The following is a 23,296-nucleotide window of genomic DNA, read 5'->3' as shown; positions in this document are numbered from 1 at the left end:
AATGCGGAGGAAACGAAAATAGAATGTTTCCTTTGGTAGCCACGGGCAATGAGGCAACAGCTCTGCGCCCTTGCTTCGTCGCGGTTTTCCGCGTCGATGCGATGTTGCATAAGGTACGTCCGTCATTCCGCGCGCCGGAAGGTTCGATGTCGGACATCCGAGTGTCATATTCCGCCCAGAATTTGGCCAGCCCGGGCACGTCTACCGACGAGCCCTTGTCATTCCGCTCCTAGTAACGCCGTGGTTCGCTCGAACCCGGTACCTTCGGTCAGGCCCTGATGGCTATGACAAAACTACCACCTGGGAAATTTTCATCAATTCCCAGGATTTTATCTAAATTTTGAAAGTGGCACTTGATTTTGATGACCCTTGTTTTTGCAGTAGTCTCTTGAATAATTTGGTATTTTTTTTTTAACGTAAATTTGGTGCGTGACTTATGATATTTCGGCTATAAACGATACGACTCAATCACACCATGGTGTGTGTACTTAGTAGGTCACAGCAGAGAGTATTGCTGAAGTCAAATGTGTTTTTAATTACTTAAAGTCCTTTAAAGTTTCAATTTCATATATATATTTAAAACAGACCGTAACTTGTTAATGATCCGAAAAGTAACGCCGTTTGTGTTTATGTGTTTTAAGTTTAAACTGTTAAAGATTATCGCAAGGAGGATATTTAATATTATCAGGTATAGTTTTGAACTGCACAAGGATCAGTGGTCGACTCACTCGTAATTTAAAATGACTGAAATCTCCTCGCCCCGAAGATGGGAGCCTTGGTACTAATAATTGTAGTGCAAATTGATAAGGAGATAGTCGAGAGAATACACGAGTCAGTCGCAGAGCATTTTTATTTTTCCCTTATTTAAGGAATGTTTTTACTAAAGTAAATTTAATATGTGAAAAAACGAAACGCTAATTATATTTCTAGGAATAGAGGAGCAATTATATGTCCGCTACTATACGCTGGCGTAAGTAGTAAGAGTGACGCTACCATTCGTTTAGAGTATAACCCGCTCGTTGATTCAATGTTCTAGCTAAGGATTAATAATAGGTGTTTTTAGTTGTACGCGCAGAAATACCGGTAGTGAAATATAAAAGAGTGCGCAAGTGTTTATATATATGTTTTAAGGAATAGAGGAGCAATGATGTCAGCTACTAAAGGTAGTAAGTGTGACGCTCCCTTCCATTAGTTTTAAGGTTATGTCTTCCCCTACGAATTAATTGTGTAGACAGAGGTACCCGTAGCAAGAGGAATGACACTGTCATTGTAGCGCAGTGACATAAGAATGACTTAGTCTGCATGACTTTTAGTTTGTTAAAACACCATAGTTAGGCGTAAGCCAACTTGTAATGAAAAGTAGAACGAGACGTAAGCGGTATTCAAGGCGTGGAGTATTTCACATATTAACGAGATTTTTTTGTTATTATCCATATATTTATTGTCTCCTTCAGCTATTTATTAAAGGATAGCTTAATATTCCTCCTTTTGCGTTTTTCTAGCTTTGAATTTTAAATACCTTAAATTTCATGTGTATTTATATTATGATATTTATATTTCAAGTTACGGCATTCCTTAATGTTTAAATAAACACTCTTCAGCATTATTCAACAGATTTCGTGTGGTTATTTAATCGCATCGCAAATCACTAAATCACTAAATAGCCATAAAAGTTAAAAAGGTTTTTTAAATTAAGGCAAAACTGGTTGTCATTTTTTTCATTAAATAACGATGAAGTATTGCGAATAGTATAATCAATCAAGCCCTCCCCTTAGGTATAATCACGTTTCATTCCGTCAGCTTACGATAGGTTTAAACACGCAAGTTTAATCTCTGCACCGAAAGCACGATTCATTCGTTGTTTTCCTTTCGTTCCTTCGAACTCAGGATATGTGCAGTCGCAAGACTCAAGTCCAGGATTTTCCTCCCACGTAAGTCGCCAGATTTTCGTGCGGAAATTTTCACATTCGAGTTAGCGGAAGAAACATATCTTATTTCAGTCTCGAAGAGAGAGAATTTGATGACACCTTTCTTTGTTGTAGATGAACTTTACACTCAGCTGGCTTCGGCAATGAAATTCCTAGTCTCCAAACGAGGTGTGAATAATAGCCTCTTCAAGGGCGCTTATTTATGCGATTTTTTTTTCTCGTCCCTTCAGAATTTTCAAAAGTTTCCCAAATGAACTTTAATTACCTCTTACAGATTAATTTCATGTTAATCTTCGTAAAGTAGGTAATAGCGAGTAATTGTGCTTATATTTTAATCTCCCACACGTCATAGACTTTAGTTGAAGTAATATCATACGAAATCCTATAATTTTCTCCCGGCCCGGCGTCATGATGTTCATTTACGGTTCCGTTTCAATTTTTTTTCCTAAGGCGACCATAAAAAGTAGTTTTGTTTACCTTATTAGGCTAAAAACTCAAAAGAGTGGATTTAGACGGCTACAGCTGTCATGGGTCAAGTGTAATCTCTTACGCGGCGAGCATTTATGCTAAGTGACAAAGAAAATACACGGCGGGCTATAGCATGACGTAGAGAAGTTTTTCCTCTTTTCTGTTTAACGCAATGCCTTATATTTTTTTTCCATTTATTCTCAGAACCGTAAATTTACTTCACAGATAGCCAAGAAATGTTTTCTAAATCAATAACCCAGATTAGTTTTACCTTTGAATTTACATTTTACCTAAGAGAGACAAATGCGCCCCCCCCCCCCCCCCCCTATTTTGCTGACGGTTTCAGACCGGTCAAGGCAACCTCTTAAGGTCACACCCGGGATGTTTATGGTTTGCTTTGAGCAATTTTAATTTGATTTTTTTTGGTTGGTTAGTATTCTAAACCGTTTTTTTTTTTTCATTTTTCTCCGTTTATTTAGATCAATTTATTTCATGAAATATTTTTGTCCCATTTTCCCGTTACTATTATCCTATTACTAATTTGGAACTTCATTTTAACTGTTTATTTATGCTATACGTCAGGCGTATGCAAGCGCAAACCAACCTTGACTAGTGACCGTTAACAATGCGTCACTATGTCGCCTTGATTTAGTCATCCATTTTATTATGTACCTTTCGTAATTAATGATCTTAACGTCATTGGAGCCATGTCATTTACTCTTTTATTATATCTTCGTGATCCCGAATTTCCTTGTGGCTAGGTCCGTTTTAACAGCTGTGACGTTACCAAATTTTGGGTTAATTATTTTTTTTTTTCGTCAGTTCCTCATTTTTACAATGCTTTGACACTTCTGACATGATATTAATGGATTTCGTCGGGTTAACTTTCTGATACCAGGGGATATATTTGATACCATCTACATATTACTTTTATATATTTATCAATATTTAATCCTAGATATTTTCGTTCATTTTGTGCCATGTCATAACTTTAGTTTTATATTGCACATTATTTTATATTTTGGGAGAAGCCAGGGGCTATATATATATATAATTTAGTCAATATATACATATATTACTTCTGATGAAGTCATATTTTCATTTTAATGGTGTTTCAGTGTTAAGGCGTCAAATGACATTTTCCGCCTTTTATTTATTTAGCCTTCATTCAAACTTTGTTTTATAATTTATATCACTTATTGGGCAGTTTATTTTATTTTAGTTTACTTATCTTTACTCATGATTTTCACTTGCCTATAGAAGACGATTCCTTTACACATTTTTTATATATTTTCAATATTGAATGACTGTGAGCAATGTAGTTTATTCCTATGTCCAACCTGTTTCCTCCCCTGTTCGGGAATTCCAAGAGTTCAAGGAATTTCGAAAAGTCCAGTGATTTTTTGAGGCCGGAAGAAGAACGCATTACTGAAGGCTTTGGAGCTCACCAGCCTCCTTTGGTTTTCAGCGGTGTATGTCACGTAGCAGCACCCGAAAATCCTATTCCAAGTGACATCCCAGGATCGGATCAGCGTCAGAAACATCAGAAGAAATGTCATCTTACAGAGCAAACCCCCCCCCCCCCCACGACTCTAACCCCTTTAAGAAGAAGCATGAACATCTTTCATGTACATCGTCCCCTTTTGCTCTGTAAGGCCAGGCAATGTCCTTCACCACATATTGGAACTTTCCGGGTACAGTCAACGACCCAAATGTGTTGAGACCCAGCCCTGTGGATCAGCAACCTGCCAGGACACCTGTGACGTTTCATCCTACCAGTGGCCATAATTACTGTATGCAATGGCGTCTGCTGTGAACCTTCGGGGGCCTATCCTAACATCCCCCCAGTGTTCGCCATTGGACAAGGCATATTTTTGGGGCTTGGAACCGCTACTTGGAGTGGCTTCCAATGGACTACCCTGTGTTCGCCCGCCCCACGGCCACGTCTTTTCATCTGACCTTTGCTGCCCAGTATTCCGGAACTTTCCACACCGGGATTCGACTCCGGTCCCCCAGTGAAAATGATCGGTCAAGGACCGTGTAAGTCACAGAACAGTGCTTCGTACCCCAGGACTCCGGGGTTGGAATGTATTTGGATTGCCCTGCCGTCTCATTTCTCAGGTCATGGTGTGCACACATAGCGTGCTAAGAACGTCAGTGGCATAGTGCAAACATAACCTTCATCTATTTTTTAATCTTCGTGTGGTTGTGCGCAGTCCAGTGGAGTTTGGTGTTTACCACGGTCTTTTGCTCTCGCCTCGAACTGTCATCCTGATGAGGCGGAAGATTGCGATCATGCGGCATTAAAGTTTCTCACAGATTACGTTCTGTGCTTATTTAGCACTTGTTCAGAAGCAAGTCGCATGTATCGCGTTACGATGCAGTGTGTTGAACTTTCCGCTGACCTGCGAACAACACTTTATATCGCTTGTTGACAAACCGTCAGCATTTTTGATTACGAAAGACTCTTCCAGCGTGTGGCTAATGAAAACAAAAGACTTTCTTTCAGCTTTCAAGCTTGAGCTTAATTCTGTTAATTTTCGGTGAAGGGTCTCCGACATTTTTTTTTTTTATTATTTTCTTTTATGTAACCTTTTTTTTTTTTTTTTCATGTAATAAACAAAAACCTTTTAAATTTTGGTGAATGGCAGAAGGTTCAATTTAAACCTTTCATTATTACAATTTCAATTTTGGAAATTGTTTCGCAAGAGGGGGTGTCGTACCATACCCCGTTCGGTTTAGAAATATTGACCCTGGCAGGCCTTGTCAGCTCCTGCTCAGAATGTGTAGAATAAGCTTTCTACAGGAAATGGTAAGAACACTGGCCTTTGGCAAGAGGTGACGAGAGGCCAAGCGAGGGTTTATATACGTGCGCATGAGAGCGACACGAGGTCTTTTAATCTGGAATCATCGGAGAAGCAGGAGCTACTGGGCTTATTTCTAAACCGAACAGGGTAAGCTAGTCTACACCCATTCTGCCATTTGCATTGCTCACTTCAGTCTAGAAACGAATCATGAGTCTATTTTAATGTATAGTTAGATATTTGTACCTGCCCGTTCAGGGCTGTCTCTACCATCAACTAGTTCTAATAGTACATCCCTATTTAAGATCCCCGAGTTAAAGGAACGCTACGCTTCAACTAGTACATAAGAATTTAACTTTCACTTATTACGTCACTGCAATTACCCTTCCGACAACCACATTTCTAACAATCACGGCTATATTCCAAATTTTGTTCCTATTCGCATATCTATTTTGCTTTCCCAAACCTCTGTAGATTTACGGACAATTATTGCAATTTTGTTAGCCTTCAATCAATATTTTCACCACGTTTACACTCCCGTAATGGTAAAATAATGTCTCACATCGTGAACCTTCACATCTTTAGCATAACAGTTATTTAAAATTGATTTACATTCTTTATTGCTTTTTATTATTAGTTATTATATTTTATTTGACATTAGGCCCCATTTTTAGTGATTTTGTACCTTTATTTGAATGGCATACTCTGGGTTATTGTGATTTTAAAGACTGTATTTTGAAACCTTTCCCTGTTCCTTTTTTTTCATTGGCCACCTCATTCCTATCCTCACCTAATAATGTCTCGTATCTCCATGACGTCTACATCGCATAGCAGAGATTTCCTGAGACGCCTTCAACATTGGAATTCTACGCGCCGGCGACCTTCAGAGAGCAGCTCCATTTACCATCGCCTCTCAGTTCGTGGAGTCAACAATTTCAGTTTTCACCCGGCATACATAAACCCGCCGAGTACTTCGCATTACCTCCTCGAACTCAGGACTGCACTGCGACCGTCGGCCGATGGGATTTGTGCTAGCCACCAGAGCACACCTTCAGTTTTCTCCCATTTCTACGCTCTGGCCCTCAAGATGCAGCGGATACACGCCCCTTTTTCGCAAAAGTACTGTCTATATTTCCGCTGGAACTCCAGTCAGAACTACATTCCAGCTCAAAGTGATGCAACGGATGAAAACTTTTCCCGTCATGGGTCCCAGCCTATAAGTTTCAAGTGGCCAGAAGAAAACACGACACCTTACCCCATCTTCAGTATCCTTCGATTTGGTTACCATTCAGACGCCCGTACGCAGCAAGACCAGCTTTACTTTCATGTACGGTCCCCACCACAAGTGTGTTACCATCTTCGAGTGCAGGCATATGCAACCCGCCAAGCACACATACTTTAGCTGTTACTTCTACAGCAAGGCAGTCTTTACGAGACTAGGTTCCCTAGTCCGGTGAACAGCATTCTCCCCTGGATGATTAATTTTACAGTACAGTTAGCAGCACAAATTAATCCAACTGTTTCTTCCTTCTGTCCACCCGCCGATCTTCAAGATTTACCCCCCACCCCTCATCAAACGTCCCTCACCCAGAATTTTACATCCAGTGGTACAATCATGAACACTTCTCGTTCCTTAAGCTACAAAAGGACCGATATTCTCACGTGATGATTGGGATGTAAATTTTGACACCCTCTTTCCGGTTTTCGCAGTTGCAAACACTTTTGCACGGACTCCATGGAATGCAGTGGATAATACACGCAAGTGCTTTCGCGTATCTTCAGAACATTCCGGACTTTACATCGGAACTTTTACGCCATACAGCAAGGACTGTAGGATTACCTTTTTTAATAACCAATATATATACACATATAATGGACATTTGATTTTAATATTCCACTCATTATGTATTTGTAGTGGACTAAGTTGTTTTTTTTCTTTACTTATCACGTGTGTATTCAAATATCTACTCATATTTAATGGACGGTGTTGGACAATTTTGGTATTTTAATACGTAATGCACTATAGCATTATTCACTATAATATGATATCTTTTCAACAATCTTTTTTTTCTCTCATTTTTATTGGAAGATGGTACTTATATCTTCTATACATATATTATTCTCTCACAGAGATTCAATGGACGGAGAAACTTGCGTGTGCTTCGATACAATATATATTCACCAGGATCCTCTTATATTAGTGCAAATTGTCTTGCAATTTATTGTGGCGTGAGCAGTTGCTCCCATATTCCTAGTGCTTTGGTGTTAGCCCCCCCACATGCTTAGTGGGTGGAACCACAACTTATGGCTTTGGCCATTCTGACGTCAGTTCAGCAGACTAGTGATAAGCAACTCCTCTCGTGGGAGGATTGGTCGAGTTCAGTGGTGTGTGTGTCTGACGTATCAAACATAGTTCTCTGACCCGAGCTGACATTACCGCTTAGCTCGTGTTGATAAACATTTCTTGGAAGCCAATGTATGCGTGCTCAGCATAAATATTGTAGTACGCACGCGTTCATTTCATTCATGCAAGAGATGAACGAAATATGGCATTGGACTTCTCATTTTTGATTGCCATCTCGGCTTTTAATTTTAGTTTGCTCCCACAGAGCTTTTGTCTTGATATTCGATAGTCCAAATTATATTACGACTTGACACCTGTCAACCAAATCTAATTTTGACTGCATTTTTTTTTCTCCTTCCCTTTAGTTTTAGAGTTAGTCTGTGGTGTTCATTTTCACTGATGTGAAATGTATTTTTATTTTTCTTCATTAAATAAATAGACCTTCTAAGGGACTGCATTGGCATAACCGGCACTCTACCTGCAACTTGTCTCAACGTTTTAAAAATTCAAAGGAATTTTTTTCGCCCAGCTGGATACCGTCACGTATCCCTCATTTTCATTTTCGAGTTACGTGTAGCTAGGCAGCCTGACAGGAAGTATAGGAAAGTGTTAACTTCAGCACCAGCTCAGCGAAAAGCATTCGCCAATATTTGCAAAGGAAAATTGATGAGAGAGAAAAAGGGGAGGAGTTTTGATGAGGAGTGAGGCAGGTTGGATCTGGCTCGGGAGAGAGACGGGGAGTTGGTCTTGAGTTTTGGGAGAGAACAGGAGAGTGGTTCTGGAGTAAGAAGAAGGGGGTTTTGAGTTTTGGAGAGAGGAGTGCAGCGAAGCTGTGTGAGATTTTAAGAGGCGAACTGAACTTCAGCAAGCGAGTGACAGTTATTTTAGAAACTCTTCGGTCCACGCTTCCAAAGAGAGAGACAGGTAATATACTTTTAATGCCATCCTTTGCCAATGCAGGCTTAAGGTCATTGTAACCCAAATCTAGAGAGTTGCCATTCTATAAAGTGTTATGTAAATTTAAGTGCATTCAGGTACCTCCTGCAGTATGCAGATGCAGCCAAGCGAGAGCTTACGAGCTACCGCTAACCCCCAATAGAATAATATCTTTAATCTAAAAGGCTCCAGGTCTGATCCCCGAACCTTTCGAGGTTCACACACTCAGTAAAAGTGTGTCACAAGACGAAAGGTTAAATAAATAAATAATATAAATATATTGTAATATAATTAAGCCTTGTTTCCATATTTAAAACACTAAGTTGCTGACCAAGGCAGTTTATTAAGATAAAAACACTTAACACGTAACGTTTCAACTCTGTATCAGGGTTTATCTTAATAAACTGCCTTGGTCAGCAACTTAGTGTTTTTAAAAATATATAATAAATACCATTTGAAGATACTGAATTTATGTTCAAATACAAACCTGCATTTTATATGGAGTAATAATTCCAATACTTTCAGGTTCAATTCCTTTGTCATACAACAGAGTAACATAGGATACCACTTCAATCATTTCCTGGGGATTAAACCACGATGGGCTGCCTTCTTCTTGGCAATTAGTACCTCGTACTCCATGGAAAACAATGGAAGGCAGTCTTTTGGAAGAGCGTTGAGGTAGTTCTTCAGCTAACAGCTGTAACAACTCTGCTTCAGGTCCTTCAGTCTCCGATATACTAGGAATCAGATCTTCATCATAGAACATATTACTAGGAATCACAAGTAGTTCTGGTAACGACCTGTAGTTTATTGCTAGTCGAGTTACAAGTCTCGGATCATATCCTCCGGTTTCTGGAAAACTTCTTTGATCATGGCGGTACGGGATCCTTTGGAGCAGTCTCACGAGAAAAGAATCACCTAAACCAAATTCCAATGCGTATCGACTTTGAACGACAGGTCCTAACTGAAGTGGATCACCTGCGAGTATCACCTGGCCAGGCAACGTGTGAAGGTGAAGAAAACTCAGCGGCACCATAATTTCGGGCTCCGTTGCCTGTCCAGCTTCGTCTACCAGCACGTGAGTGAAATGGCCAGGAGGTAACGTCAAGTGGTGGAGCTGGCCTATCGCTATGCACGTACCCACCGTTATGCGATGTCTTCCAACAGCAGCTGACGATTCGTGATTTTTTGCACTACCATGACGTTCTTGTAAATTCAAACACATGCAGTAAGGCTGCAGGTTTGCAGGAAGGCTACCCTCTTCCATGCTGTGATAACTAACGAGCCGCACAAGGTCACCTGGTTTCAATATTCCTGAATCTAACAGTCTTTCACATATAAGATTTGCTGAACTATTGGAAGGTGTGGCCACCAACAGCCTGAAATTTCACAAAAATAGTAATTAATAAATATCAATACAAGGAATACATTAAGTTAAACTTAATTCATGTAACTCATAGAAACCTGAAAGTGAAAAGAATGTTGAAAATATTTCAAGCTGAAAAAATTTACACAAGCAAGACATTTGAATTCATTCTGAGAGTGAAATAACAGCTCTTGCTTCAATCCATTTTAAGGCAGCTGAATCAAAACATGGGGAAAAAAAGTACTATTTATGGTAGTATTCATACTCCCACAGTCCATTTGACTGTCGGTGTAACTCCTGTGTTAATAAGAAACTACTACGGCTGAAATTTAATGGAATGATAACTAACCAAATAATAGCTCAATGCAACCAACATAAATTAGCTTTTTACACACATATACAAAACTTGTCAAAAAATAAGTTTCTCTAGTCTCTCATGTAAGCTCCCTGGTAGTCAAGTACACTAAAACCTCATTAATCCGGACTAATGGGAGGATAACTTGACCGGTTTAACGAAAGTCCGGATTAACTGAAATAACCTAAAGGAACAGTAGAAAGTGCATTAAAAATCAGTTTATAGCAATAAAACACGTTTATTATGGTGTATTTAAAAACCATAGGCCCAAATACACTATACAGTACAGTACAAAGTCGGCAGGAAACAGAATTTCATCAGTGGTTGACTGCCTTTTCTTTGGGAAGTTCTCTTGTTCACTTCTAGCCACATTTAATGCATTGTTTTTTATTATTATTATTATACCATCCGGATTAACGAGGTTTTACTGTAATTAGCACTCTCGCCTCTGGTGCGAGCGGTCCCGGATTAGATTCCCAGCTAAAAAAAAATTCGGCACTGAACCAGCGTTGCAAGGACAATTGGGAAGCTACTTGAAAAGAAAAAGTAGTGGTCTCCGGTCACGAAAGCCAGAAAAACAGCAGCAATGGGATCCGATGTGGTAACCATACATCACCTAATGAAAAAGCCGTTCTGGCAGACCTTAGCCCAAGGAGTTTAGTTCAGTTTAGTCTCTTATGTGCAGGGATTTTATCCTACACATGAAACATGTACACAGAAACATGCATTCTTTAACTACTTTTCGACATACACCCCACTGACATTGATACCCTTCTCATACTGCTTCACAAGTTTGAAGAATCCCTATTCATAAAAATGTGTTCTGATTACCAACAAATTAGCGAATGGTTACTTCAACTGCTGAACTGGGTTGAATTTTTTCCCTCCCAATGTCTTCTTCAGAGCAGGGAAGTAGTGGAAGTGTGCCAGGCTGGGACTGTAGGGTAGATGGTCCAGGTGCTTCCAGCTGATGATAGCAAGATGGTTGACAGCTGCTGCCAGCATGTGGGGTTAAGAGTTGTTGTCAAGGATGACTCCTGATGTCAGAAGGCAGGTCTTTTTCCTTTGAATAGCAGCCTTCAGTTGTGTCACTGTCTGGCACTAGCATTCAATATTGATGGTTCCCTTCATTTATCTTTTTATTTTGTATTGTTTTTGTTGTAGTGGAAAACGTTGAGTGTAATTTTGGAATTTTTTCTAAGGTTCTAAAGGGAAAGAATTTATTATTTTCTTCAGTTTTAAGTAGCAAAGCTCTTCATTTATTTGGTCTAGGAATTAATTTGTGCGGTTGTTACGCACACATTGAAGCTGTAGTTCAAAAACAAAATACATAAATACCTTAAGAAAAATATTGTCCATCACGAGCCACCACTTTCGCCCATCTGTCAGGCAAGTTACGGATTCCGTGGCGAAAGAAGTCCTCATCCTTTGAAGCGATCCAGTCAGAGACCCATTTTTCGGTATCTTCTGAAGAAGTGAACCGCTGTCCAATCAAATCGTTATTCATGCAATCGAACAAGTAGTAGTCCGAAGGAGCAACGTCTGGTGAATACGGCGGGTGGGGTAAAACTTCCCATCCGACATTTTCTAAATAGGTTTTGACTGGTTTTGCGACATGTGGGCGAGCGTTATCATGTTGAAAAATAAGTTTATCATGTCTGTTCTCCCATTCTGGTCGTTTCCTGGCCAGAGCTTGCTTCAAACACATTAATTGTCGTCGATAATGTCCTCCATTAATAGTTTCACCCGGTTGCAGCAGCTCATAGTACACCACACCTTTCATATCCCACCATATGCACAGCATAACCTTTGCACAGTGAATATCTCGTTTCGGTTGTGATGAACCTGGTTCACCTGGCTTCACCCAGGCCTTTTTTCGTTTCGGGTTCTCGTAATGGATCCACTTCTCATCGCCAGTAACAATGCGATGCAAAAACCCCTTTCTTTTCTGTCTTTGAAGCAGTAATTCGCAAATGGTTTTTTGTCTTTCAACGTCTCTGTCTTTCAATTCATGTGGAACCCAATGTGACATCTTTTGAATCATTCCCATGGCTTTGAGGCGTTTGGAAACTCTTGTTTGATCAACGCCTAATGCTTCTGCAAGTTCTTCCTGCATATGACACGAATCCTGATCGAGCAATGCTCTCAATTCTTCGTCTTCAAATTTTTTTGGCTGTCCAGGTCGCTCTTCCAGGCCGAAATCACCACTTCTAAACCGTGCAAACCACTTCTGACACGTTCGCTCAGGTAGCGCATGGTCACCATACACTTCCACCAAAATACAATGACTTTCGGTAGCACTTTTCTGCATGTTAAAGTAATGAAGCAGAACACCCCACAAAAACACTTTATCTGGCACGAACTGCGCCATGTTCAGTTGACTACAAAATGCTGTTGTTGACGCGTCAATCAACTGCCCTACACTATGAACGATGCACGCTGACAGTTTTCAACGCATGTGTGACTACACAGAACTGTGGGACGATACACTCATTACGCCATCTCTTGTCCAGGCACACAAATTAATTCCTAGACCAAATATATCCTGTGGATTTTTTTTTTTCAATTAATAATGGGCACCCTGAATGTAATAGTCATGAATGTTCATTCAGGTGTTTATAAAATTCTGATATATATTTAAATCTATATTTCATTTGTGGATTTATTAATTTGGTTTATTTTAATTCAGATATTTTTGCCTAATCTCGAAGATGACAATGAGTGAAAATATTATGAAGGGATACTTACAAAGAACACCCATTTGAATTTGGAAACCCTGGCATCGTAACATGCTGTGCTAATCACTCTGTCACAGATGTCGGCTCTACATTTTCCTTTGTACAATTATACATTTACATCTATCTACAGGGTGTCTGACACCTAGGTATGAGTATCACAGAGAACAAAGTCAGTGTAATTTTAGTTGTGGTATTGTTAACACTGCTTTCACGGTCACAAACAGCATGCGTTCAAGGTTGCGTGGAGCATTTCAGTTGTGAAGCCATGGCTGATTGAGTGGTTGCAGTTACACAGTTGAGGAATGGTTAGTGGCATGTGTGTGAGTGCATGAACGAGCACACATAAGGCAAACAATGACACAGGTAATGACTGCGTTTAGAGATCGCTTTGGAAAGAACCCACCTCGTATAGCAACCCTGCTTGATTGGGAGAAATGTGCGTTTGCTTCAGGATGTGTCAAAGACAGGCTGCGTAGTGGACGTAAGAAGATGCGTGAGGAAACATGTGCTGCCGTCGCTAAGTCAATTGTGATGTCTCTAACTAAATTGATTCGCAAAAGAGCAGCTGAACTGAATATACCACGTTCAACAATGCATAACCACATTAAAAAAGATTTGCATATGAAAGCATTTACACCGATGTTTGTGAATGAATTATCTGACAAAGTTGGAACGAAACCCACCTCATGTTATGATATGGGCCGGGATGATATCACAATACTTGTTCGGACCATATTTTTTTGACCAATATGTGAATGGAAATTCTTATTTACACATGTTGCAAAAGTGGTTAATACCTCAGCTGCAAGTGAAGGGAATCATGGATCGTGTGTGGGTACAGCAGGACGGGGCTCCAGCGCATTTTGCTCTTCAGGTGCGTGATTTCTAGAGGCACATATTTTTGGTAAATAAAAAAGCAAAATTTCGGTACTAAAACAGAGTCGATTTCGGGTTCAAAAGCGGTAAATAAAATAAAATTTCGGTGTTATAGCGGTGAATAATCACATCAAAAGTGCTATATAAAATGACATTTTGGTTTTTTAATTGTGAATATAATCCTAAATTTGATTTAAAACTGCACTTCTTACACAGAATAAACTTATCCCTTCTAATAGCACATTTATGTAGTTACCAGAGTATTAAATTTATTCCTGTGTAAAGGGCTCCATTTTTGCTTCTCAAATATTTACAGCAGAACTAATAAATTTTCCGTGAATTGCATAAGTCACAGGATACTTCAGACTTCAGAAAGTGTCGCGTCGGTATATAAATGGTGAATTTCGTGTTTAAGAGTATATTTTGCATTTTGCAGTTCATTTCGCATTATTTCGTGACAAAACAAGGTAGAAAAGTGCACCTCACACCTTTCAAAAACATGAAAAATGAACATTACAGCATGTTATTCCATATTTCGTGTTTTCGTCAAAAACGAAATTTGCATGCCTCTAGTGATTTCCTTAATGAACAATTTCCAGGCTGGTGGATTGGGTGTGGTTATCCAACATCTCCATCCACACTGAAATGGCCCCCACGAAGCCCGGTCCTTACAACACCAGACAACTCATTGTGAGTAATAATGAAGTCACATGTCTCTCATCATCAGTACATGACAGATGAAGAATTGCGCAAAATGTGGAGGAAGCCTTTCGAAAGATAACTCCTCAGATGCTCTGCAACATGTCAAGGAGGACATGGAGATGCTTACATCTGCATGTACAGCACGATGGAGCACATACAGATCCACTGGATACATAGTTTGTATATGTAAGTACTGAACTATAGTATGTACTTAATAAACAAACTAAAATTACACTGACATTGCTCTGTGATACTCAAACCTAGGGGTACGGGGACTTCTCAGACACCCTGTACATAATATTTTTTTTCCACATTCCTCAAACAACTTACAGTTCTTCTGAAATAAGTGTTGCTACTTTTATTTTACATAGTGTAGCTAATTCCACTGGTTAGGCAAAAATGGCAAGATTGTTGAGAATCTAAATCTACCCTTTGCTGTAAAAAAACAACGTAGCATGTGAAGCCCGGGATGTAGGAGTTTTCATGAGACCGTCTACAAATATACAAGTTGTGTGACTTGAGTGAGCAGAGGCATTGTCATGGTGCAATAATATTGGATGAACTTCTTAAAAACCTGAGGAAGGCTAAATGTTATTTATCACAGAGCAATCACAATCTTAAAATGCTAGTTGTCATATGACTACTTCTAAAGAAATTTGGAGGCATACTTTTCCTTAAAATTTTGATTTAGTTCATTTTGACAGGATAAATATAATACGGGTGGGTCATATCTTCATCACAATTTTCTGCCTCCATCAACCTGTGGAAAGGATGTACTAGTATCATTTAATACTGGTCTTGCTCAAATATACATATCCCAAAAACTTTATTTAGTGATCTTTGTATTATATGCCAAGAGTTCTGTTTCTCCTCCTTTCCCTTAATATCCCAAATGTGCTCCTGATATTTCAATGGATGTTTTTTTTCAATTGGCCCATGTATAAAAGATCAGCAAGTACAAGAAATAATATATTGTATGCATAAATATAATGATGACATACTTTTCATACATACACTGTCGTACACAGAGGCGGAGCTGATGTAGATACAGCTGTTCCTGAAATTTTGAGAAAAATCACTTTTTGTTTTAATTTTATCTTTGAAGAACTTTTAAAATGAAGGTTAGAAAATGACAATTACAAAATATTTTCTTGTGTATCCTGCACCCCCTCCCACTTTAATATGTAATATAAATTCTAGCCACTTTGAAAAATAAAGTCCTGCATACGTCAGTGTACACATATACAGGGTGGCCCAAAAGTATGTACACAGTATATATTTACCACCCTGTATAATGAATAAAGAGAAATAAGGCATGCTGGAAAATTAATTCTACACCAAACTGTACGGGGCTAAATAGTGGCAGCGATTGGGTTCCAAAACAGATGGGGGGGGGGGGGTGCTGTGGGGGCAAAAGTGGCAAAAAGTCCCCCTAATTGCCGCCACTGGGGCTAAATAGAAAATTTGGGATACCCAATATTTTCTTGCACATTCTCGTCTTGAAGGACATGCCATGAACACCAATCTGACACCTTGGCATCTTTGGACAATTGCCACCATATTGGATTCAAGTGTGGTAACTGACAAACCACACCTTTCATTTTATATCTTGTGACAAAATCATTACTGTTCAATATAGAACCTTGAAATAAATAAACAGCAACCAAAAGAGGAAAGTATATTTCCTTAAAACTTGGAATGTATAAACAGAAATGTTAACTTAATTCTCTCTATTTTGCCACATTAACTGTTAACTATGTATTCAATCAAAAACAACATTACGGGGGGAAAAAAAGTGCAAATTCTTGCAAGTAGGCTGCATGTTATTTCAGGAGCTTAGCTTTATTATACGGTGTACGCTTTTAGAAGGAACATGCGTTCAGCCGATACGCAGCCAGTGCTATTGTGATGTTGCCAAACTAACTGATAGCCAAAGGGAAAGACAGAGAATTCGCTGTGTCTAATATTCAACTATTTTTCTTCTTGTAATGCATACACAGTGTATGTATGCGAGTATGGTGAAATAATATAGTGAATATTTCTACACAGAATTATAATATCATATCACTGCAGCATGTAAGAACTCAAACTGACTCAGACTCGAAATGTTCGAGAACGCCCATGACAATGAAGGGTCATTGTGAATTTAACACCCATTGTTTTCCCAAGACACAACTTAGCTGTCAACACGGTGGCAACGAAAAAATGGAAGGAAAATGAAAGGGTCAAAATGTGTATGTTGAGACGTGTTGTTTCCCAGTGTTTCTTCAAGAAACGATAAGTCCGGCTGAAGGCGACTGAAATTTAAGGGACTTAGTCAGGTTCAAAATGTCTTGCCCCATCTTATAACGAACCTTAAAGTGGCGAGTTTTATGGAAACTTCTTGCGTGCAAGAAAAATACTGGACATGGCATTTAACTTGAGCGACACAGTTTTCTAACTGTACAACGTTGCACTCCTGCCATTGGCTGGTCATGACGTTCAGGCTCTGCGTGGCTTTGCCCGATATCGCTTCTAAAACCATACACGGTACAGTTTGGAAGCTATGTAATAAAATATACTTAAATGTACTATTTTAACACAATAAAAAATAAATTTGAATATGTGCCTAAATGTAGATAACAATAATTATTATAATCTTATCTTTAGGTTAGATCGGGGATGATGCCAGAATGAAGGAGTGACCACTTTCTCTCCCCCCCCCCACTACCAGCCAAGGTGGATTGATCTAAAACGCTTTAAATAAATAATATATAGAATAATGTACATAAGGATTTTGTAGATATCCGAATCACTTTTGGTGAAAGTACAATAATCTCGTAATCATTTAACCCCTTCCCTGTGTTTGGCATAATATTATGCTTGCAAACATCTCTGACTGAAGTAATCTGTGTTGAACGGAATAATACGTTTTTTGATGGTGAAAAATTTGTTTTGCTATCGAAGAAACAACGACCTTTTATGTAGTCACGATTTTCAGTTCCGACGAAGAAGAAGAAGAAAAATAATAATCAGTAATAGTTAAGAGAAAAGTATACTGTTTTTGTGTTATGCTGACAACATGCAAACGTGAGTTCGTTTGTGTGCCACGTTTAGTCGGTTGCTTTATGTACATTTTTTTGGTGTTGCGTTATTTGAACTGTTGGTGATTTATTTTTGGTTTTGAGTTTGTGAGTTTCTAATAGTATCTAATAGTATTGTCAAACAGAATTGCGAAATATTTTTTCCTCATACCTATTGAAGATATTGCAATGAAACTTGGCGGATGCATTATGTACAGACCATAGTATTTCTCAAGGTACATTATAATCAGGTACCTACATCCACGGCCGGTCCAGAGGGCCCCCAAAGTTACCAAAAGGGATTTTTCGGAGGGAAATTTCCCGAATTATGCCCAATTTCCCTTTCCTCATACTTGATGTATACATGTGCATGGTACTATTTTAAAGAATGTTCTATTCTGAAGAGAAAGACGTATGAACCATGATACTTGGGTGAATTGCGCTGAAGCAGTAGCTACTTAAAAATATTATTACGCAAACTCAGAAAAAAAAAAATTACACAGAATGGGAAACCATTTTGTCAGAAAATTTCACAGGGAAGGGCTTAATGGTGTTTATTAATATTTAAGAAAGCAAAAGAAAGGAAACAAAATATATGTACTGATGGGGTGTATTCTCAACCAGCAACGCCTTTTATAGGTTGTATGACATGTACAGATGATCTTGAGCACTTTCTGAGGGGTGTCCGGTGACAAATGGCAACATAGTGTATTTTTTAAACACAACTTGCATGTTTTTTGTTTTTTTTTAGAGTGCTGCAGTACTAACAGTATTGTCTCTCAACCCAATAAAGAGCAGAATCATCAGGTACAGAAGATTAAATTTTGTAAGTCTGTACTTTGCAACTTGATAGTAAATCAGGGTGGCTACTCTAGGACCATGATAAAATTCAAGTATAATTCCCAGTTTTCAAGGCAAACTTTCCAAAAATTGAAGGGTACAATCAGATGCTTTCTCTATTTCAACCTTAAATAATTACTGCCTCTCACCACCTACACACAGATATACAGGGTGTCCAGAATGGGACTGACAGTTTTTAAAAGTTTGTGGTTTTAATATGAATAGAAGTAGCTAAAAAAAAAAGCAAGCATTTTAAAGATAAACTCACCAAGTGTTAGTGGCAGCAGTTGCAACTCAGCACAGCTCATTGTAGCTCCACATGAGCTCCTTTTGTGATACGGAGGATGTCCAACCTGAATTCAATTTCTCTCCACGTATTCTGTAGCATCAGAGGCATGACAGAAGCAATCGCATTCCTAATTCGGTCCTGCAGTTCTTGTAGGTTTCATACCTTTGGGCCAGAACACACACTGTCTTTCACATAACCCCAGAGGGAAAACATCAGGAGAGCGTGGTGGCCATGAAATTGGCCCATCACGGCTTATCCAACGATCAGAAAATTCCCTATCAAGATACTCCCTCACTTGTAGGCTCCAATGTGGCGGGGCACCATCTAGTTGGAATATCACTGAAGGTTGTAAATGAAGTAATTGGGAAACTGCAAGGTTTTTGAGCAAATCTAGCAACACATTTCCTGTTATTGTTTGCTCCACAGAAAAGAATGGTCCTATGACTTCATTATGCATTAAACCACACCAAACATTCAATTTGGGACTGTCTCGGACATTTTTCCCATATGCATGAGGATTCTCAGAACCCCATATTCTAACATTGTGTCTGTTAACACAACCAGACAAGTGAAAAGTTCCTTCGTCTGAGAAAACAATGGTCAATAGAAAAGTTGGGTCATTATCAACCATGAGCAGAATGTCAGTTGCAAAATTCTGTCTTTGTGGCTTGTCATTTGGCTTAAGTTCTTGCAACAACTGCAACTTATATGCACGCAAACGTAATCTTTCTTGTACCACATCGTGCACATTTGACCTGGGAATTACCAACTGCCTGCTCGCTGTCCGTATTGACTTACATGGACTACGTGTGAAACAATCTCTTAGCGACTCCACATGTTCGTCTGATTCTTGCGGTTTACCACCACTGTGAGGTTTCATCACACTCCCTGTAGATAAAGATTGTTCCTTCCATGCCTTGATGGTGTTACGTGATGGAGGATCCTTCTGGTAAACACGGCAAAAGTTCTGTTGCACTTGCACAACACTGTTTGTCTCTGTATACCACCACATGCATTGCACTCTTTCGCGTACCAACACCATTTTGGTTTCAAAGATACCAGCGCCGACACTGCTAGTCGTACAAGTATGAACAATTGCGAAACGAAACTCTCAAATGTATACTTCCTTTGCAGTACATTGTTAAAAACAAGCTCGGTTTGCAAAAAAAAGTTAGAACTGTTTAAAAACTGTCAGTCCCATCCCTGTATTAACTGTGTAAAGGAGTCTGTGCGATTCGAATGTACCCATAAATTCTAAATCAATTCAATTGAACAGTATACATATTTAATTTTAGGTGTGGAGTTTATATTTGCCATTTCACATACTCAGACTAGAAATACATCCACAATCACAAGTCACAAATGTTTCAGGATATAATAATTTACGAAAAATTGTTACTTGTACAAGAATTTCAATATACAAGGGGTGATCAACTGAAACCCGTTCGTTCCATGTATTATTGGTATAGTGTGTAGGAGGATATTGTTTGTCCAATAGTGTGTAATGGCTAATGTCCCTGTGTGTTGGGTGCAGGAATGTTGTTTATACGTGTTTCCGTTTTGCAAGTATAACGAGTGAAAGATGGCGTTCAACATCCCCAATCCATCCAAACAGGACCAGCGTGCTGTCATCCAGTTTCTGAGTGCCGAAGCCATTCTGAAGGATTTTCAGCTCCTGAAAACACTCCTGTCACAGACATCTGCTAAATGTTAATTATTTGATACATGGTGGTACTGAAAATCATAATTTTGGAACAGGCTTTTTCATAAATAATAGAATTATCTCGGCTCTTAAAACGGTAGAATTTATTAATGATAGGATATCATATGCAGTTTTACAGGGTAGGTGGTGTAAAATTATTTTAATAAACGTACATGCACCAACGGAAGATAAAGATGATAATAATAAAGATGATTTTTATACAGAGTTAGAACAGGTCTTTGATAAATTTTCTCAGTATGATATGAAAATTCTGTTAGGTGACTGTAATGCACAGATTGGCAAAGAAGAGACATTTAAACCCACGATTGGTAAAGAAAGTCTTCATGAATTAAGTAATGATAATGGTATAAGATTGATTACTTTTGCAACCTCAAAGAATTTAATTGTGAAAAGTACCACTTTTAAACATAAAGATATCCATAAATATACCTGGTCTTCTCCAGATGGTAAAACTCATAATCAGATAGATCATATTCTCATTGATAAGAGAAGGCATACTAGTATAATTGACGTTCGTACACATAGAGGTGCTGACTGTGCCAGTGACCATTATTTAGTAATTGCTAAATTAAGAGAAAGACTCTCAGTGATAAATCATAAGCAACAAAATCTAAAAGTTATAAAATTTGATACAGGAAAGTTTGTTGATGAAAGAATTAAGAAAGATTACCAAATTAAACTGTCAAATAGATTTGATGTTTTGCAGGATTTAAATGATGATGAAGATATAAATGAAACAGACGTAAATAAGAATTGGGAGCACATACGTAATGCAATAGAATCAGCAGCTAAAGAAAGTATAGGATACCATAAACCAAGAAAAAGTAAGCCGTGGTTTGATAATGAATGTCATAATCTAATAGAAATAAGAAATCAGGCTAGACTTAGATGGTTAAATAACTCGGATGATACAAATCTAAGCAATTATAATAGAATAAAGCGAGAAGTTAACCGCACGTTTAGAAGTAAAAAAAGAGATTACTTGAAAAGCAAAATTGATGAAATTGAAACAAACAGCAAAAATAAAAATATCAGAGATTTATATAAAGGTGTAAATGAATTTAGAAAGGGGTGGCAACCAAAAGTAAACTTGATAAAAGATAAAGACGGTGATTTTCTAGCTGACCCATGCGATATTCTAAATAGATGGAAGAACTACTTTAATGACCTTTTAAATGTCCATGTAGGAGATAAATCAGAAGTAAATGAAGTCCACACAGCAGAACCTTTAGTGCCAGAACCTAACTTGACGGAAGTTAAAGATGCTATTAAAAGGCTAAAGAATAACAAAGCACCTGGCATTGATTTAATACCAGCTGAGTTAATTAAATATGGTGGAAATTCATTAATATGTCAAATTCATAAATTAATTTGTTTAATATGGAATAAAGAAGAAATCCCTCAACAGTGGAAAGAATCCATAATTGTTCCTGTGTTTAAAAAAGGTGATAAAATGAACTGCAATAATTACCGTGGAATTTCTCTACTCTCAACAACATACAAAATCTTGTCTAACATTATTTTAACAAGACTAACCCCATATGCTAATGAAATTATAGGTGATTATCAATGTGGATTTAAACGTAACAGATCAACTACAGATCAAATTTTTCACATCAGACAGACACTTGAAAAAAAGTGGGAATATAATCAAAATGTCCATCAGCTATTCATTGATTTCAAAAACGCATATGATTCGGTCAAAAGAGATAAATTATATAATATATTAGTAGAGTTTGGAATACCTAAGAAGCTTGTTAGTATGATAAAAATATGCACCAGTGAAACAGAAAGTAAAATTCGTGTGGGTAATAATATGTCTGACAAATTTACAATTCATGATGGGTTAAAACAAGGAGATGCATTATCTCCATTGCTCTTTAATTTTGCCTTAGAATATGCTGTAAGGAAAGTAAAAGAAACTAAAGAAGGACTAAAATTAAATGGTGTGACTCAGTTGTTAGCATATGCAGATGATGTAGATTTACTGGGGGATGATGTGAATACAATTAAGAATAATGCTAAAATATTTTTCAAAACTGCTAAAGAGATAGGTTTGGAAGTTAACAAAGAGAAAACTAAATCTATGCTTACAGGCCGAAACCAAGTGTTAGGTAATAATCAAAATCTAATTATTGATAACAACTCGTTTGAACCAGTTTCCAAATTCAAATACTTAGGAGTAATATTAACGAATGAAAATTATATTAAAGAGGAAATAAAAATTAGGCTTAATTCAGGAAATGCATGTTACTTCTCTCTTCATAAACTTTTGTCTTCTCGTTTAATATCTAAGAAACTAAAAGTTAAAATATACAAAACAGTAATTTTGCCTGTAGTATTATATGGGTGTGAAACTTGGTCCCTTACATTGAAAGAGGAACATAAATTGAGAGTATTTGAAAATAAAATCCTTAGGAAAATCTTTGGACCTAAAAGGGATGAGGAGACAGGTGAGTGGAGAAGGTTACATAATTTAGAACTACATAATTTGTACTCATGTCCAGATATTATTAGAATAATTAAATCAAGAAGACTTAGGTGGGCAGGACATGTGGCACGAATGGGAGAGGAAAGAGGAGTTTACAGGATTCTTGTTGGGAAACCAGATGGTAAGAGACCTGTAGGAAGGCCAAGACGAAGATGGAGGGACAACGTTGAGATGGACGTAAAGGAAATCGGTAGGGATGGAAAAGAGTATATAGAACTTGCTCAAAATAGGAACAGATGGAAGGCCTGTGTTGCTGCAGCCATGAACCTTCGGGTTTAAGAAGGCTAGAGAGTTAGTTAGTTTAGTTTTACATACACGTTTCAACGTAAACAGCAAATATATGAGCCATTCCATGAAAAAATGGACAAACAAGG

General features: G+C 38.2%; 1 protein-coding gene across 1 annotated transcript in view; it reads right to left on the bottom strand.

The window, feature by feature from the left end:
• armi (probable RNA helicase armitage) overlaps positions 1–23,296 on the bottom strand; it is a 59,134-nt gene that overhangs the window by 17,749 nt on the left and 18,089 nt on the right. Inside the window, exon 4 of the mRNA XM_083144038.1 lies at positions 8,968–9,859. Within this exon, the coding sequence (XP_083000164.1) occupies positions 8,968–9,859 (892 nt within the window). The remainder of the gene's footprint in view (positions 1–8,967; positions 9,860–23,296) is intronic.

The sequence above is a fragment of the Lepisma saccharinum genome, chromosome 22, assembly GCF_977018435.1.
Source record: "Lepisma saccharinum chromosome 22, izLepSacc3.1, whole genome shotgun sequence".
Classification (NCBI taxonomy): Eukaryota; Metazoa; Arthropoda; class Insecta; order Zygentoma; family Lepismatidae; genus Lepisma; species Lepisma saccharinum.
Note: the sequence above shows the minus strand (reverse complement) of the source record. Positions and strands in the feature narration are given on the sequence as shown.